Below are 19,253 nucleotides of genomic sequence, written 5' to 3'. Positions count from 1 at the left end.
ATAATAAATACCAACAAATAACACAAACCATCAAATTAACAGATGATCTAGAACAACTAGTTCCTAATCTTAAAAAAAGAAGCAGAGAATCTAGCTCCCTTGAACCCACGAAGGAAACATGCATGGTGGACATCAGAATGTGACAAATTCCATGAAGATAGACACCAAGCATGGTTAAAGTTTCAAACACACAAAACTGAAGAAAATGCCATAAACCTAAAAAATGAAAGAAAAAATTCACACAAAATATTAGAAGAATCAAGAGAGGATTCCATAAAGATATTATAAACTCTATAGAAGGTAATTATCATAAAACCAACTCCAAGAACTACTATAAAATCTTTGGGAAACATCTACAACAATATGAGGCCCCTACACTAATACTGAAAGATGAAGATGGAAGAATGACATACAGTAACAAGGAAAATGCAGAAATCATGGCAAAAGCATTTAACAAACTTCTGAATTTCGAGGAACCCAAAGAACCCTTACAAATCAACATAAATACCCCAATAAAAACCAAACCTAACAAACTAGACCCTCCAACTTTCCAAGAAGTGGAAAAAATTCTTAAAGAACAAAAAAATTATAAGGCATGTGGAGAAGATCAGGTTTTTGTTGAAATGTGGAAATATGCAAGTGACACAGCCAGGACCTCCTTACACATGGCTCTAACAAAAATTTGGGTAACAGAACGATTCCCCGAACATTGGACCACAGCTATCATCCACCCACTACACAAAAAGGGAGATAAGAGCAACCCAGACAACTACAGAGGAATCTCTCTCCTAGATTGCACATACAAAATTCTATCCAAGATCCTATATGAAAGAATCAAGGAGCAATTAGAACAGGAGTTAGGGGAAGATTAGGGAGGTTTCAGACCATGGAGAAGCTGGGCAGAGCAGATAATTAGTTTAAAATTGATTATGGCATACTACAAGAAACGGAACAAACTTCTGGCAATAACATTTGTAGATTTTAAGAAGGCATATGACTGTCTCCACAGACCATCAGTATTAAAAATTTTAAGAAATCCAGGACTCCATCCAAAACTAATTAAAATAATACAACTCACTTAAACCAACACCAAATCAAAAGTGAAGTTCATAGGAGAAATTTCGGCACCATTCCTCATAAAAACAGGCTTAAGACAAGGTGACTGCCTATCACCATTACTGTTCAACTGTGCACTGGAATACATAATGAGAGAATGGTACAAGGACAATCCAAAGATGATAAGAATTGGAAGTGCAAAAGATGATATTAGCTTAAACTGCTTGGGATTCGCTGATGATCTTGCTCTCCTAGTCAACACCGTACAAGAAGCCAGGCAACAAGTGAAATCACTACAAGAAATAGCAGAGAAAGTAGGCCTTAGAATATCGTTTGAAAAAACGGAGATTATGCTAACTGACCCACCACTTGCAAACAGAATTACAATAGGAGAACAGGAAATCAAAATTGTTGATAAATTTAAATATTTAGGCGAAATAATAACATACAATCTAAATGAGAAGCCATCATGGCAGAATAGAATAAAAGAAACTGAACTACACAAATTACATTACTAAAACTACATACAACAAAAAAAGCCTATCTATAGATGCAAAATTAAAACATAGATGCAAAATTAAAACACTATAAGACAGAAATAACGTATGCAACTGAAACTATCTTCAAAACAACTAATACAGCAGAAATTGACAGAATACTAAAAATAGAAAGAAGAATAATTAGGACATGTATAAATAAACAGTATAAAATAAATGGACATTGGAGAATGGCATCAAATGAAACAGTATATAAGAAAATAGAACCTGTCATGAGCACGATCAGGAAGAAATGCATGTCATTCTTTGGACATCTGATGAGAACTACAGAAAACAGAATTAGTACAAAAATAATACAAAAATTGTGGAATAGCAAGAGCGAAATTAAATGGATCACCAAAATTAAGGAAGATATAAAAGAACTCCAAATTACAGTAGATGACCTAAAAAACAAGACAGAGAAAACCAGAATACTGCAAGACCCGCAAACCAGACTACAACTGAAAATCAATAAAAGGAGAACAGGAAGAGTGGTCTCAGATGAAGAAAGAAAGAAGATATCTGAAAGAATGAAGAAATATTGGGCAGACAGAAGAGCAAAACACCCTTCATATAAGAATAGACTCTAATAATTATATTACCTAAATATCATATTAAGTTATTGTCGAGCCATATTGTATCACTGTGTAACAACTTGTTTACAACTTTGTATTTTTGACTAGAGTGGTCCAATGAAGGCCATAAAATAAATAATATAATATAATAATATATAGATGTGGAATGAGTCATAATATGCATATGTGAGTTAGTAACTCTCATCCACCACATTTTACACATTAATGTGACAGAAATTCTTCTATGGAACAAGAGCTGTCAAGGAGAAATGTTTTCGGCTTGTTTTCAAATTTTACTTTGCTTTCTGCCAGACATTTTATATTACTATGTAAGTGGTCAAAAATTTTGGTTCCAGAATTATACAATGCTTCTTGCACCCAAGACAAACTTATTGTGGTGTCACGAATGTAATTTTTTCTCCCGGTATTGTAATTACGTATGCCACTGTTCCTTTTAAGCTGCATTGGATAATTTACAACAAATTTCACAAGGAATAAATATACTGTGAAGCAGTAGTCGAAGTGCCTAACTCCTTAAGCAGATGACTACAAGATATTGTGAATGTGCAGCACATCTTACTCTTACAGTACATTTTGCAGCAATGAAGACTTTCTTTCTTAATCCCAGGTTATTATGCTTTTCAGTATCTTTGTTTATAACAGTCCTTAATTACACTGACACAGAAACTTGGTGTTTGCTCTATACCACACACAAGCAGTGTGTGTGGACAATGTTTTGTAAACTTTAACCCAATTGAATAAAAAAAAAATTACAGTAAACATTTTAATAGCTATTTTTCTTAATTGATACTGAGTAATTGTGAATTAGGTACTTACTCAATTACGGGTGTGAGTGCCATTGCTGTAGCTAAGGTCTGATCCTCTTCTTCAATAAAGAATATCTCAGTAGCACCATTCTGAAATTTTGTAGAACCTACGGCAGACGTTGTGGGAGACCTCGTAACTGGAACAGCAGCTGTTGCAATGAAAACAGTATGTGGATCGGCTACAGATGAGGCAGCAACAGATGAGGTATTATGTACAGAAACAGGTGCCGAAGGTGGAGGTAAGGGAGCAGGAATACTACTTGGTGCAACAAGACTTATGGTGGAGAAATTGGTTCTGCAGGCACTATTTGCAACTGTGGAGGTCTGTACAGAGCACACTGGCTGCACTGGGGTGGCAGACTGTAGGGCAGGAAGTGAATCACTGGCTGCTGGACATGGACTTACTGCCTCTCTTTGAGGCACACTGGAACGTGCCTGCAGAGGTTCTACAGAAGTTTCTTGTTGGGGTCTCGGAAGCAACAAGATTTCTGTAAGCAGTGCACTTTCTGTAACTGGAAATGTGTCCGTGATAGATGTAGGCAGAGTTGTAGCACTGTCATGGTTTAAAGAAGACACAGTACCCGAGGCAGCAGCTGTGTCTTCAGGTTGATCCATAGACACAGGTAGAGCAGTAATACTACTGGGCATTAAGTGTGTTGAGGTTACAGCTTCTGACTCTGACGCGACAGTGCACACACCACTGGAAATGTCTTGTTTCTCTCCTGATAATTCTGCCAAAATATCACACTGCGTGTCAGCATGTACTGTACGTGATACGAGCGTAGATGCAATACCAGAAACCTCTGGAGAATTATTTCTGGGAAGTTGACAGGTACTGCTATGTGTTTCAGCTTCCAAGTCAATGGAAACACTTGAAGGGCAGTTATTTGTAACACTGGAAATGGTGGAACACTGAGAGCCAGAAATCTGTGTAGGCAAGCTTACAGATATGTCAGCAGGCATGACCCCTGGTGTACTTCCAGAAACTGAGTCCGATACACCGACAGCAAGGCAAAGGTCATCGGATGTGTTTGTGCTGAGATCGTCTCCCAGTTCATCTGTCATATTAACAGATGAACTGGCAGCTAACACAGAGGCTTCAATGTTGGGCACTTCTTGACTCTCATCACAGTTCATAGCAGACACAGCTTCTGATGAGGTAGGTATTTCAATGGGTAGTTCGGAAGGAATACTGGACATCATTTGTGTGCTAATGCTATCTGGTACTATTGATGCTGCATTGCCAGTTTCTGGGATAGCACTCACTAAAGATGAACATGGGGCAGTATCACAGGTAGATGCACTATGTACAGACTGGGGATGCAAAGTATCAGAAGATACAGAAGCAACTCTGTCACTCGACAAATCCACTTTGGTCGGTTGATCGTCTCTCTGTGCACTGGACACATCTTTGAACAGTGTCCTTTCTGTCTGCACTAAGTCCACAAGACCTTCACTTTTTGAGACAGACGTCATTGGCTGAGTGGCATACAGGTGTGCTGGCCCAGCAGCTGAAACACCATCTTTGCCCGACGAGAAAGTGAGCACCTGAACCTGCGTTAGGCTCGGGTGTCCGTCAGAACAGTTGAACATATTGGTTTTGGCTGGACAGACACTTTGACTGTTTGCAGTAAATGGAGAGGCAAATGTTTTCCCATTGCTTGAAATGTGTTGCATATTCATGTCGTACATCACAGAAGTCTGCTGGTTATTTTCTGCACAATTGTGGAGTGGAACCTTGCCCATAGCATTCTGTATGTGGTAGCGAGGTGCCCCAAATGACAGCTGCTGTGTTGTCTGCTCACAATTACTGCTTAGTTCCACCATAACAAGGATGTGTTCTTCGTGACCTCCTACACTCCCATCAACCTGCAAAAAAGTTATGCTTTGCTAGAAGAATTAATTTTATTATTTATACAGAAATAAGCTATTTGCTGATCTCTCTTTCAGCAAACACTTTTGACACTGTGCTAGTGCCAATTCAGAGCAGTTTCACTTTTATGGAATCACACGTGCATACCTTTCAAGCATAAATGCATTTATTTAGAAGCAACTATACTGATAATGGGTATTAACTGCCTGCTGCAAAGAAAAAAAAAATGTAATTCGGTTAACAGGGGAGTTAAGCATAAATCAGACAATTGTTTTTACAGAGTGGGAAAAAATGCTCAACTACAAAAATGTGATTATTTTATAGTTTACTTAGTAACCTACAAATAACAAAAATGAGGAATTGTAAGCACTAGCCTTCTCACGATTGATGGCTGGTATACAGACACACTTGCATTAGCTTTTCACCTACAGCGCAACTTATTCTAGTGTAAGTACTTTCTCTCTCTCTCTCTCTCTCTCTCTCTCTCTCTCTCTCTCTCTCTCTGGACACAACCTCTGGTTCTGACTGCTTCTGATTAGTAAGATTTATTGCCACCTTTGGTTTGTATAAGTCTACTGGCAGAGTGTGTGGTAAGGGAGGACACAATGCCAGCGACAGAGTGTCTGGCAGGGAGGTGCAGCTCAACAGCTGCAGCCTACGCACAAATATATGTCTCACATAACTTGTAAGCTACAGCGAGCCTGCATATGACTGTATTAACAGGTTATGTCAGTATGAACAGTATAGGCTTTCAAAGTCAACAGTTTCTCAACAGAGCACCAAAAAAGGAATAGCTGCATAAACGAAGGACCAATCAAAGTAAAATGTGATACCCTACGAGCTGCCAAAAGGACACCTTATAAAACAAAAAAGGGATAAAAAGTAGCATAGCAGACAACATCACTTACTATGGCACTGACAGTGTCAAATAAAGAACATGTGGCATGTGGAATTAAGTCAATCCCATGATAACCTATTCAGTAATATTACCTGAAAGTACAGTTTACTTCTCCATCCTCAATGTCTTCTTTAAGTGGTGAAGCCTTGGGAAGTACTTGTAGCAATGTCTTACCCCTCCTTTAGTCTCTATATAAGTGATTGGAACAATGGTTCCTGCAACCAGCTCACGTTTGTAACGATATTTCTGAGCCTTCATTTACCTCTTCTGACAAAAATATAATGGCATTGCATTATGAAAAACCTTTCCTGCATCTACAGAATGCTCCAAGTATGCAGGTCAGTAGGTGACAGACAACTGAGGCAGCATCCCTTCAGAACAATGGGGTGGAAATGCCCTGTGTTCAAAATGAGGTCTTTCTACACAAGCGTAACATTATTTTGCATGATCTCTACTTGGACTACCACTTTTATTTTGCAGAACATTTTATTTAAAAAGGTGTACAACTTTGCTTCCGCCGTTTGCTGATAGGCTGCGACACAATGGTAAGTAGCGGTCGAAAGAAACAGATCGTAGACGTCAGGCAGTTAGCTTGGACCTCGGTCAACATAACCTCATTCAAACATTAGTCGATTTGTGTCTGCATAATAAAGTTGTTCTTGATTGAAAATGTCAGCTTATGAGCCTAATTCTCCTCATTTGTGGGAGTTGCTACTGTTTTGTTTCAATATCGAGAAAACAGCAGCTGAGTCTCACTGAATGTTCTCAAGTATGTATGGTAAGGACGCTATTAGTGAAAGAACATGTCATGAGTGGTTTCAATGCTTCAAGAACGGTGATTTTAACGTCTTAGACTGGCATAGTGGTGGAAGAGAGAATGATTTTGAACATGCAAAATTGGAGACATTGCTGAGGAAAGACTCGCGTCAAACTCAAGAAGAATTGGCACAATTAGTGGGAGTGACACAGCAAGCATTTCAAAACGTCTCAATGCTATGGGCATGATTCAGAAAGAAGGAACTTAGGTCTCATGTGAGCTGAAACCAAGAGACGTTGAACAGCATTTGTGTGTTTGTGAACAGTTGCTTCAAAGGCAAAAAGAGAAGGCATTTCTGCACCGCACTGTGACAGGGACAAAAAATTGGTTCATTACGATAACCCTAAATGCACAAAATCATGGGGATATCTCGGCCATGCTTCCATGTTGACGGCCAAACCGAATATTCACGGCTCCAAGATGCATGTGGTGGGACCAGCTCGGCGTCGTGTACTATGAGGTGTTAAAACCACATGAAACAACTACAGGTGCTTGTTATCAAATGCAATTAATGCGTTTGAGCAGAGCATTAAAAGACAAACGGTCGCAATACAAGCATTAAAAGACAAACGGTCGCAATACAGTGAGAGTCACAATAAATTGATTTTGCAGCGTGACAACGCTCGACCCCACATTGCATAAGAGGTCAAAACGTACTTGGAAACATTAAAATGGGAAGTCCTACCCCACCCGCCATATCCTCCAGACATTGCTCCCTCTGACTATCACATGTTTAGATCAATGGCGCATGGCCTGGCTGACCCACACTTCCAATCTCATGAAGAAGTTGCAAATTGGATTGATTCATGGATCACTTCAAAAGACGAATAATTTTTTAGACGTGTGATTCGTATACTGCCCGAAAAATGGGAGAAAGTAGTGGCCAGCGACGGAAAATACTTTGAATGACACATTTGTAACCAATTTGTTTCATTAATGCCTCAAATGTTGGGGGAAAATGGCAGAAGCAAAGTTGTACACCTTGTATATAAAATAACTATTCATTGTTTCAGCTACAAAGGTAAGGAGTACTAATTAAATCACTCCTACATTAAACATTTTTTGTTTTTCTTTGTTTTTACTTAATGAGAACTTGTAACTTTAAGATAATGTAAACAGAAGTTCCATCACAGTGGTATTAAATTATGCTTTTATTCCATCATTTCGCCCCTCCCGAAATATGACACATTTTGGGAAAGACAATGACTGCAAACTTGGGAAAACAATTCTAAGGCATACACAAGGAACTACAAAATTAATATTTCTAAAATTAGGGAAATATAACCACTCACCTACAATCGACTGATGTGTTGAGCAAAGAAACACATAAGAGAAAACACATGCTATCTTTTGTGCTCTTGCTCTTTCTCCAGTAAAAGTATGCACTTTGACAGATGTCTCAGTGGCTGCACAAGATGAAAGAAGTTCAAAAAGTAAAGCACATAAAAGTGAGTGGGGGGGGGGGGGGAGAGGGGGGGAAGGAGAAGGAGGTGGAGATAAAGATGAAGAGGGAGACAGAAAGGGAGAACAGAAAGGGGAAGGGAGAAAAGGAAGAAGGATGGGGGGTGGGGGAGGGGTAGGGGGTGAGAGTGAGTGTGTGTGTGTGTGTGTGTGTGTGTGTGTGTGTGAGAGAGAGAGAGAGAGAGAGAGAGAGAGAGAGAGAGAATGGCCCCCTGCCAGGGGGAGGGAGGGGAGAGTGATGGGAGAAGCCATACACAATCCAGGTAGGCAAGGAATGGTGTGGACAGAACACAAGAGACAAGGCGGAAGATAAGGCGAGGCAATGGGAAACAGGTTAACAGAGATTTATGCCAAGGGGAATGCATAACTGCAAGATACGTTGGAGACAATTCACACCTGTGTAGTTCAGAGAAACCTGTGCTGGAAAGAAGTATCCAAATGACCTGTGTAGTGAAGCAACTGTTGAAGCCATTTCTGTTGTTGTGTGCAGCATTTTTGGCAACTGGGTGGTCCAGTTTGCGGTTTGTCAAAGCTTGGCAGTAGCCTCTCATGTAAGTAGACAGTGGGGTACTTGTCATGCCCACACAGAGTGCAGCACAGTAATTGCAGCATAGCTGATACGAGGGGGGGGGGGGGGGGGGAGAGAGAGAGGAATAACACTGCCATGGGTGGAGCTTGTGTAGTATATATTTCTGCCAGTAGGCGTGTATAATACAACTCACTGCCTGTTCAGTGCTGCCTCTGTTTTCGACCTGGCTTGTTCTGTTCATCTGTAGTACCATTTTTGCTTTCAATGTTTAGTTCTTGTTTCAGTTTTTATGATGGCAAATTTAAGTGAACAATGTGCAGTTGTGAAATTTTGTTTCCTACTTGGTAAAAATGCTGTTGAAACAGTTTTAATGTTAAAACAGTTTACCAAGATGATGCTATGGGAAAAACTCAAGTGTAGGAGTGGTTTTCTTGATTTTAAAAAAAGTGACATGTCGATTGATGACAAACCTCATTCTGGACGTCCATCAACTGCCCGAGTTGATGAAAATATTAAAAAATTTCGAGGGCTTGTGCTCACAGACCATCGACAGACAACTGATCAACAGTTAGATATTAGTGGGTTATCTTGGAGCCCAATTTGTGGCAGACAGGAGACTGGGTTTTCCACAACAACAACGCACCTGCGCACACATCCATCATGTTAAGACAGTTTTTGTCTAAAAATGGCATGGTTCTGTTGCCCCCACACACCTTACATGCCTGACCTGGCTCCTTGCGACTTTTTCTTATTTCCACACATGAAAAGGGGCATGAAAGGACATTGATTTGACAACTTTAAGTAGTCAAGAAAAAATGAGGGAGAGGCTGTCAGCCATTTTTAATAATGACTACACACAATGTTTCAAACAGTGGAAGCATCAGTGGGACAAATGTATTAGTTGTAATGGAGAGTATTTTGAAGAGGATGAGATTGTTTTGTACAATTTGAAAATATATAGATTTTAAAAAATAGTTCCAGTACTTTCCAGATACCCCCTCATATGGAACATGGCTGTTTTCACGCATGGACATGCCATTTATTTGGTATCAAATGTCTGTGACTGGACTCATGAAGGAGGTGGTGGGTTGGTGTATGGAACAAGTCTTCCACCTTAGGGGGCCACAAGGGAATGACCCACGTGGTCCCGGATTGAGAGCAAAATTGTAATGTTGGTGGGCAAGGATATTTTGGTAGGATATTTCTCATCACATGGCATGACAAGAGGTAGTCACAAAACCACTATGGTGGATTTGGTTGAGCTCTCCAAGGTCAGGGTGATACTGTGTGATCAGAGGAGTGCTGGTTGGTGACTGGTTAAAAGGTTACTGGTGTCAAGAGTAGGAGATGGCACATGAGGTCTGTTTATGGATAATCTAGATAGAAAAGCTGTCTTCCATTCCATGTCAAACAGTCTCTCCCTTACAGCCTCACCACCCATGAAGCCACTTGTGCAGTGGAAAGCAGGAATTCTCAAAATGTACAATAATCATTACCACAGCCTTTATTGACAGATAGTATCACAAGGAACCTCTCAACTTCTTTTATCTACAAGTTCTCCTGTCTTCTTTATTACCTATACATACATATATGTATCAAATGCTAGATTGCTACTTACCATAAAGACGACAGGTTAAGTTGCAAACTGGCACAATTAGAAGACACTTAGACCTAGGAAAAAAAACAACCATCATTCATTCATTCACACAAGCAAGCACACCTAACACACAGTACTGCCAACTCTAGCATCTCGGGCCAGAATGCAACTACCATGTGGGATGGAAGCAACAGTATCGAGGGGGCAGGTAAGGGGAAGGGATAGCAGTGTACAGTTTGGGGGAGACAGGAACACTGTCTGGCAGAGTGCACAGGGACAAGAACAATAACAAGTGCAGCGTCAGGGGCATGTGGGGCAGGGAGGTGAGGAAAATGGAGCAAACGAGGATATGAGTGGGAAAAGATGGCTGGGTGCACTGGCAACTGGCAGGACAACAAACAAATATGATGGGAAACGAGAATGTGAAGGAGGTGATGGGACAGAGAGGGTGAAAACGGTTTGGTGGTGGATGTGAGGCCAGTATATTACTGTAGGTTGAGGCCGGATAACTATGGGAGTGGAGAATGTGTTGTAAGGATAACTCCCATCAGCACAGTCCAGAAAAGCTGGTGGTGGAGGGGAGGATCCAGATGACTCGGGTAGTGAAGCAGTCATTAAAATCAAGCACGTTATGTTCAGCTGCATCTTGTGCCATAGGGTGGTCTACTTTGCTCTTAGCCACAGTTTGGTGATGTCCATTCATCCTGGTGGACAGCTGGTTGTTAGTCACACCACTATGACAATATATGCCAGGTTTTTATATGCCAACATATACCAAGCAGTATGACCACCAACCAGCTGTTCACCAGAATGAACGGACACTACCAAACTGTGGCCAAGATCAAGGTAGACCATCTGTGGCACAACATGCAGTTGAACACAACATGCTTGATTTCATTGGCTGCTTCACCACCCGAGCCATCTGGATCCTCCCCTCCACCACCAGCCTTTCTGAACTGCACTGATGGGAGTCATCCTTACAACATGTTCTCTGCTCCCACAGTTATCCCAGCCTCAGCCTAAGGTAACACACTGCCACCACCACCAAAAAGTTACCATCCCCTCTGTCGTATCATATCCTCCCCATTCTCTTCTCCTACCCTCTTTGTTTGTAGCCCTCTGCCAATGCACTTACCTATCTTTCCCCATTCCTCTCCTTTTTTTACTCTGTTTTCCCCACCCCCCCTGGCCACAACCTCCAGATGCCATGTCTGTTGGCATTCTAGTCCCTCCACACTCCGCCAAACAGTGCACTTCTTTCCCACCACCTGTACACTGCTATCCCTTCACCATCTCTGCCCCCTCCAGACTGTTGCTTCCATCACACGTGATAGTTGCATGTTGGCCCAAGCTGTGAGGGTTTGTGGTAATGTTTGCATGAGGTGTGCTTGCTTGTGTGAATGAATAGTGTGTGTTTCTCTTTTTCTGGTGAAGGCTGTGGCCAAAAGCTTATGTGTAAGTGTCTTTTAACTGAGTCTGTCTGCAACTTCATGCGTCATCTTTACAGTAAGTAGCAATCTATCTTTTTCAGCAACGCTGATGTTCTGACCTGGAGTTTTCATTGCCTGACTGTACATACATAATATAGATGTATCTGCTTATAATGATTCATATAAATTTATCTTATCTTAAATCAACTTAATTGTATGTACTTTTAAAATATAATTCTGTAAGCCATACATCAAATAAATAAAACATCCCACCCAGCTCATCCATAAACAGATCTTCTGTGCCATCTCCTCCTCCTGACACCAGTAGACCTGATAAAATCCTCTCGAACTTCCTGGCAAGTCAAGTGGTTTAAAATCCACGAGCTTTCAGAAAAGTACTCCTTGGCCACTGTCAAGTGGTGACTGTTTGCTTGGTTGCAGCTACCATCCTTATATAGCATGCTGCCCTCTCTGACATCACTGGTGCTTGTTCCACTGCCATATAAGGTAATGTTTCATTATGCAGCTGCTTCAACTTTCCAATAGCTGTATCCTAAGATGTGCTTAGCTAAAGGTCGCCATTTTTATTAAGGATGTTGTCACAAATTTTTTTCTCAATCACTTCTTTTATTATGCTATCTCATAAACTATCAGTCCACGTCATACCAGACGTTTCCTCAAATGCAATACGATGTCCATTTTATAGAGCAACGCTCTGCTAATGTCAGTTTATAAGGGTACCAGATGCAAAAACATCTGTTGTGTTCTACACAGCTCTGTTTAATAATATTCACAGTCTGTTCGACATAAAACTGTCCAAACCCACGGGATATTTCGTATATGCCTGGTGTTTTGAGGCTTCCATCATCTTACACAATCCTCATGATCTGTCAAATTTTTGCTGGAGCCCTGAAGACGAAATTGATTCTATGCCTCTCTAAGGGACAATCTTCCCTGTTACTGGGCCACAGAATGGCAAAAACACAAGCTTCTCCGACTCCTCCTCAGAGACCTTACTTCCGTGTTCTCAGAAAGAAGCTCGTGAAATCTGGTGGTTGTTGTAGCTGCTTTCCTTGAGCACTTTCTGTAACCAGCTCAGTTCTTTCAGCAGGTTTTCTGCATCCGAAACAGCTTCCTCTCAATGTACCAAGATCCTCAGAACAAAATGTTCCTGCAACAGGTGGTGATAGGTGTTAGCATGCCAATATTCCTTCACCAAAGAAGACGATGTAAATTTTCCAGAATTCAAATCAAGAACTACTGTCAACATGAGTGACTTAGATGTAGATATCCTCAGAGCAGTGAAGCAACTTAAATCACTTAACAAAAGCAAGTCTTCCTGTCTAGACTGTATACCAACTAGGTTCCTTTCAGAGTATGCTGATGCGATAGCTCCATACTTTACAATCATATATAACCACTCACTCGACAACAGACCCGTACCCAAAGACTGGAAAGTTGCACAATTCACACCAAAAGTCAAGAAAGGCAATACACACTTTTTCCGTGCTATTAAGTGACAGGTTTTTTTTTTTTTTTTTTTGCATCAATAAGTACGCTGTATATTTTCGTATCACGAAAGTATAAATTCAAATCCCACCCAACACTGCATGTTACTTTCCGAACCATGTAATCGAGATTACGATACCCTTTTGTAAGCGTCATTGCTCATGTCACGTGATCCCGCCAGCTGATGACAACGGATATTCAGAGCGTAGGACACGTGATGTAGTCCGCTAATAGCAACATCACTGTTAAGTAGCGCGGATACACAAACAGGAAAAGTTAATGTTTTAAATTAATATACATAGTGTTGCTACAAGAAAAGCAAAGCTTTCACGTACAACATTGGTCTCTAAGGTTAATAAGCTGCAACAGAAGCTAAGCTTTCACATATAATGTTGATTTTTCTTGCCCGTGTTACACTTTAAGATACATCACACAAATGTGCCAGTAAAATTTTTAGCCGAGTCCAGTGACTTGTTCTCAAAGTTTTCCACAAAATAAATTAGCTACCGCAGAGGAGCGAGAGCTTCCCGTAGCACTACATCAATTTGCTCATAATAACGACACGATTGTCTGATCTGGGCTCTAAATACTTCTAATCGCTCGTCATCAAACGCTCTGTGATTTAAGGAATTCATCGCACATTCTCACACATAGTTCCACTTGCGAAAGAGGAAATTTGCTTTGAAAGTAACGTTTTTCAAACCGCCATTCACAATATTTTCCCGCGACCTGTTAGAAATAGGTTCGTTTCAGCAGTCGTCAGAGAGCGCCAGGTAAGAGGCGCCACCGTGCTTTGGCAGCTACGATGACGCAGGAAGCCCGTATGTTCGTATGTGTAAAACATTAAAAGATCTTACGTTATGTCATAAAAGAAAAGAGGCCGAAATATCGTTGTCTAATGCTGCGTAAGTTGTTAATACAAATACTACCCATGACTGGTGTGGTGTCTCAAATCTGATTACGTTTATTTTGTCGCTGTCTGCTAGATAAAACAAAATAGGTCTTTCTAACACTGCAGAAATTGTAACACATACCAAATAAACGAAACTGTTTTTGCACAAATGGTCATTTTTATAACACGACAGAATATAATTCACGAAGACCAACATAAAATGCCTATTAGGCCCACTATAAGCAAATAGTTTAATGTTAGAAAATAGTTTCACATTTCATTCATACGCCCCAGTTTCTCGAGCATGAGATCGAATAGTAGTAGTACGAGATTTTTACTTAAATTTAGAATCGTCATATTCTTCCCTAATTGGTGTGATGTCCCCGTTCCTCATTCTAACAAACAATCTTGTCATGACTAACTCTGGAACTATTCCTGCCTTTGTCAAAATTTAGTCGCTGGTTAACTTCACTAACCCTGCCAGAATCACCGGTTTAGTTATCCCTGATTATTCTCCGGTTAGGCGTTGTTATGTTCGTACAAACCACTTTCCGCCCTACTTCCAGAATAGAAGTTAATCGGCTGCTAGAAGGGGGCTGTACAACTGGCCCTTACAAGTGGAGCGATCTGGCTAAAAATTTTCTGACAAAATTTCATTTCTTGGATACACCGAGAAGATAATACGTAATCTTTCTTACCTGTTATTCCAGTTAGTCATTTATTTCCACTCTGGTAGTCTGACACTATGGATTTCGCTAGTAATTATAGCACAGCTGATCATTCCAAGCCCAATCAACCACATAATCAGACAGCGGTTGGCGTTCACTCGTTCGGCTTTACTCTGCTCAGCTCGTATAACCCGGTCCCCTTTTGCTTGCAGGAAAGTTTATTTCTAGATGCGACCAGGATTCCCCTGACAGACATCACGTACACTAGGCACGCATTCAAAAATTAACTTATGATTCATTCAGAAATCAACTTACAGAGTGCGTTCAAAAACCAAGAGGGATGCGTTTCAAAATCATGAGTAATCGGTAGACCAACGTGCGCTGGATGCTAGGCTCTTTGTGAAACATGAGTTTTTTCTTCTCAAGAATATGAATTTGGCGCCCCCTCCACCCCCGTAATTGTCATTCGGGTCAGATACATCGGTTTGCCCCGCCACTCAACTGCGCATGCGCATGAGCCCACTCGTAACTCCTATAACGAATCTAGTTAAACCGTTGTGACGTCACTCTCATCGGAGACATTTTGTTGTTATAAAGCATTGCATAGTCTTCCTAACACCTTTGACACATTTTGTTGTTGGCAAACGTTTGTATGAGCACTGTGTTTTGTTGTTGTATATGGCACATTTCCTTTGCAATTTATGTTTTATTTTCATATTTTTTTCTCGTTCACGTTTTATTGTTGTAGTATTATTATGCAGTAGCGGGATAGAGTAATATCCTTTGTTAGAGCATCGATTCTTACCAGTCAATATTGCAAAAATTTAACTGAAACCTAAAATAATGAAAAATTCCCGGAATTCTAAAAAATTCCCGGGTTTTTCCCGGTTTTCTCCTGGATGAAAAAATTCCCGGGTTTTTCCCGGATCTCCCGGTTGTCCCGGGTCATATACACCCTGCAATAGGAATAATCCACCAAATTATCAAAAAAATCGATATGCAGCAAGATTTTAGAACATAATATTGTGTTCTAACATCATCAATTACCTTGAAGGGAATGGTATACTGACACATAGTCAACAATGATTTAATCAACCTCATTCTTGTGAAACACAACTAGCTCTTTACTCATACGAAGTGTTGAGTGGTATTGACAAGGTATTTCACATTTATTCCGTACTTCTAGATTTCCAGAAGGTTTTTGACACCGAACCTTACAAGCAATTTTGTAATCAAATTGCATGCTTATGGAATACTGTCTCAGTTATGTGACTGGATTCGTGATTTCCTGTCAGAGAGGTCACAGTTTGTAGTAACTGACATAAAGTCATTGAGTACAACAGAAATTGTCTTGGGCATTCCCCAAGGTAGTGTTATAGGCCCTCTGTTGTTCCTTATCTGTGTAAATGATTTAGGAGACAATCTGAGCAGCCACCTTAAGTTGTTTGCAGATGATTCTGTTGTTTATTGTCTAGCAAAGTCCTCAGAAGATCAAAACCAACTGCAAAAATCTACTTTAGTGCTAAAAGGAATCTGTTAAAACTTCAGTTACACAATAAATCAATCAAATCTAAAGGCTGTAAATTCAGCTAATACCTAGGAATTATGATTACGAAAAACTTAAATTGGAAAGAACACACACACACAAAAAAAGTGGGAAAGATGAACCAAAGACTGCATTTTATTGGCAGTGCACTTAGAAGATGCAGGAAACACACTAAAGAGACTGTCTACACTATGCTTGTCCATCCTCTTCCGGAGTATCGCTGCATGGTGTGGGATCCTTACCAGATAGGATTACTGGAGTACATCATGAAAATTCAAAGAAGGGCAGCACATTTTGTATTATAGAGAAATAAGGGAGAGAGTGTCATGTCATGATACAGGACAAGAGGTGGAAATTACTAAAACAAAGGCATTTCCCATTGTGGCAGGATCTTTTCACGAAATTTTAATCAGGAACTTTATCCTCTGAATGCAAAAATATTTTGTTGATGCAGACTTACATAGGGAGAAACAATCATCAAAATAAAATAAGGGACATCAGAGCTCACAAAGAAAGACATAGGTGTTCATTTCTTCTGCTTGCTGTTTGAGAGCTGAACAACAGAGAATTACAGTGAAGGTGGTTCTATGAACCCTCTGCTAGGCAGTTAAATGTGACTTGCAGAGTAGCCATGCTGATATACACTCCTGGAAATGGAAAAAAGAACACATTGACACCGGTGTGTCAGACCCACCATACTTGCTCCGGACACTGCGAGAGGGCTGTACAAGCAATGATCACACGCACGGCACAGCGGACACACCAGGAACCGCGGTGTTGGCCGTCGAATGGCGCTAGCTGCGCAGCATTTGTGCACCGCCGCCGTCAGTGTCAGCCAGTTTGCCGTGGCATACGGAGCTCCATCGCAGTCTTTAACACTGGTAGCATGCCGCGACAGCGTGGACGTGAACCGTATGTGCAGTTGACGGACTTTGAGCGAGGGCGTATAGTGGGCATGCGGGAGGCCGGGTGGACGTACCGCCGAATTGCTCAACACGTGGGGCGTGAGGTCTCCACAGTACATCGATGTTGCCGCCAGTGGTCGGCGGAAGGTGCACGTGCCCGTCGACCTGGGACCGGACCGCAGCGACGCACGGATGCACGCCAAGACCGTAGGATCCTACGCAGTGCCATAGGGGACCGCACCGCCACTTCCCAGCAAATTAGGGACACTGTTGCTCCTGGGGTATCGGCGAGGACCATTCGCAACCGTCTCCATGAAGCTGGGCTACGGTCCCGCACACCGTTAGGCCGTCTTCCGCTCACGCCCCAACATCGTGCAGCCCGCCTCCAGTGGTGTCGCGACAGGCGTGAATGGAGGGACGAATGGAGACGTGTCGTCTTCAGCGATGAGAGTCGCTTCTGCCTTGGTGCCAATGATGGTCGTATGCGTGTTTGGCGCCGTGCAGGTGAGTGCCACAATCAGGACTGCATACGACCGAGGCACACAGGGCCAACACCCGGCATCATGGTGTGGGGAGCGATCTCCTACACTGGCCGTACACCACTGGTGATCGTCGAGGGGACACTGAATAGTGCACGGTACATCCAAACCGTCATCGAACCCATCGTTCTACCATTCCTAGACCGGCAAGGGAACTTGCTGTTCCAACAGGACAATGCACGTCCGCATGTATCCCGTGCCACCCAACGTGCTCTAGAAGGTGTAAGTCAACTACCCTGGCCAGCAAGATCTCCGGATCTGTCCCCCATTGAGCATGTTTGGGACTGGATGAAGCGTCGTCTCACGCGGTCTGCACGTCCAGCACGAACGCTGGTCCAACTGAGGCGCCAGGTGGAAATGGCATGGCAAGCCGTTCCACAGGACTACATCCAGCATCTCTACGATCGTCTCCATGGGAGAATAGCAGCCTGCACTGCTGCGAAAGGTGGATATACACTGTACTAGTGCCGACATTGTGCATGCTCTGTTGCCTGTGTCTATGTGCCTGTGGTTCTGTCAGTGTGATCATGTGATGTATCTGACCCCAGGAAAGTTGTCAATAAAGTTTCCCCTTCCTGGGACAATGAATTCACGGTGTTCTTATTTCAATTTCCAGGAGTGTAGATGTGGATATCGGACCTTGAGGATGGATTTCCTAGTAAACACTGGGGTTGAGACACCCATTTGCTCTATGGCAGATGAGGGTGTCAAAGAACGGCACAGCACAATCTGTCTGTCTATCTCCATCAGAACTAGATGTTGTCATGGATACTGCTGATGTGGTCCAAGAACTCACTGCCATTTCCTACCCAGTACAAGGCAGGGCCACATGTGAAAGCAGCCATGTTATATATCAGCTATGCTGTATTTAGCAATTGCTTCACTACACGGTTGGCATGGATATTTCACAAGCCAACAATGGCTTGATAATAGCACAGCAACAGAATCCAGGGAGGGAAAAAACTCATCGTGTGAGTCAATCTATGGGATGCACAGTCTAAATCCAAGTAGAGACGAGTGTGGGCAGAACTTGGCATGAGGATGGTGCAGATGGCTAATGGTAAGCACTAGCACAACAAACAGCACAATACAGTAAGCAAGGTTTGCAGTGGTCAAACTCTGAGTAAGCACAGGCCCAACCTGCCTACTGCTGCCCAGAGGTAAGCAACTCTGCCACTGGGTCTGCCTATACCATGGGCCACTTGTGACCTCCACTGTGCGATATCAGCCATTATCCAGTAGGCTGACTTTCAAATATGTGTGCCGCCAAGAACGCTGCTGCATTTTCTACAACCACCACTGCAGCACAAGCGTACTGCCACGAGCAATTACACTGCTGCCAATGAGATGGGGGCATCCCCTCTCAGGAGCTCCACAGGCAGGTGTACTTAAGTTTGAACATTCATACACTGACCCCCATTTTGTGTGTTTGCCAGTTGAATAAAATTTACAGACTTTCATAGCAGCTAGGGCTTGACATCATCTGAATAGACATTGTATTGAAGAGTGTCAGATTTACACATCTTTTGTATCTGTATATGTTTCAATATTAAAATCTACTGTTAGCAAATGACGTGGCAATCTACAACAACAAA

At 41.9% G+C, this 19,253-nt stretch overlaps 1 protein-coding gene across 1 annotated transcript in view; it reads right to left on the bottom strand.

Annotated features, from left to right (window-relative positions):
- The window catches only part of LOC126163088 (uncharacterized), a 102,608-nt gene that overhangs the window by 41,831 nt on the left and 41,524 nt on the right, over nt 1–19,253 (bottom strand). Inside the window, exon 4 of the mRNA XM_049920000.1 lies at nt 3,005–4,863. Coding sequence (XP_049775957.1) covers nt 3,005–4,863 — 1,859 coding nt within the window. The remainder of the gene's footprint in view (nt 1–3,004; nt 4,864–19,253) is intronic.

Source organism: Schistocerca cancellata, chromosome 2 (genome assembly GCF_023864275.1).
Source record: "Schistocerca cancellata isolate TAMUIC-IGC-003103 chromosome 2, iqSchCanc2.1, whole genome shotgun sequence".
NCBI lineage: Eukaryota > Metazoa > Arthropoda > Insecta > Orthoptera > Acrididae > Schistocerca > Schistocerca cancellata.
Note: the sequence above shows the minus strand (reverse complement) of the source record. Positions and strands in the feature narration are given on the sequence as shown.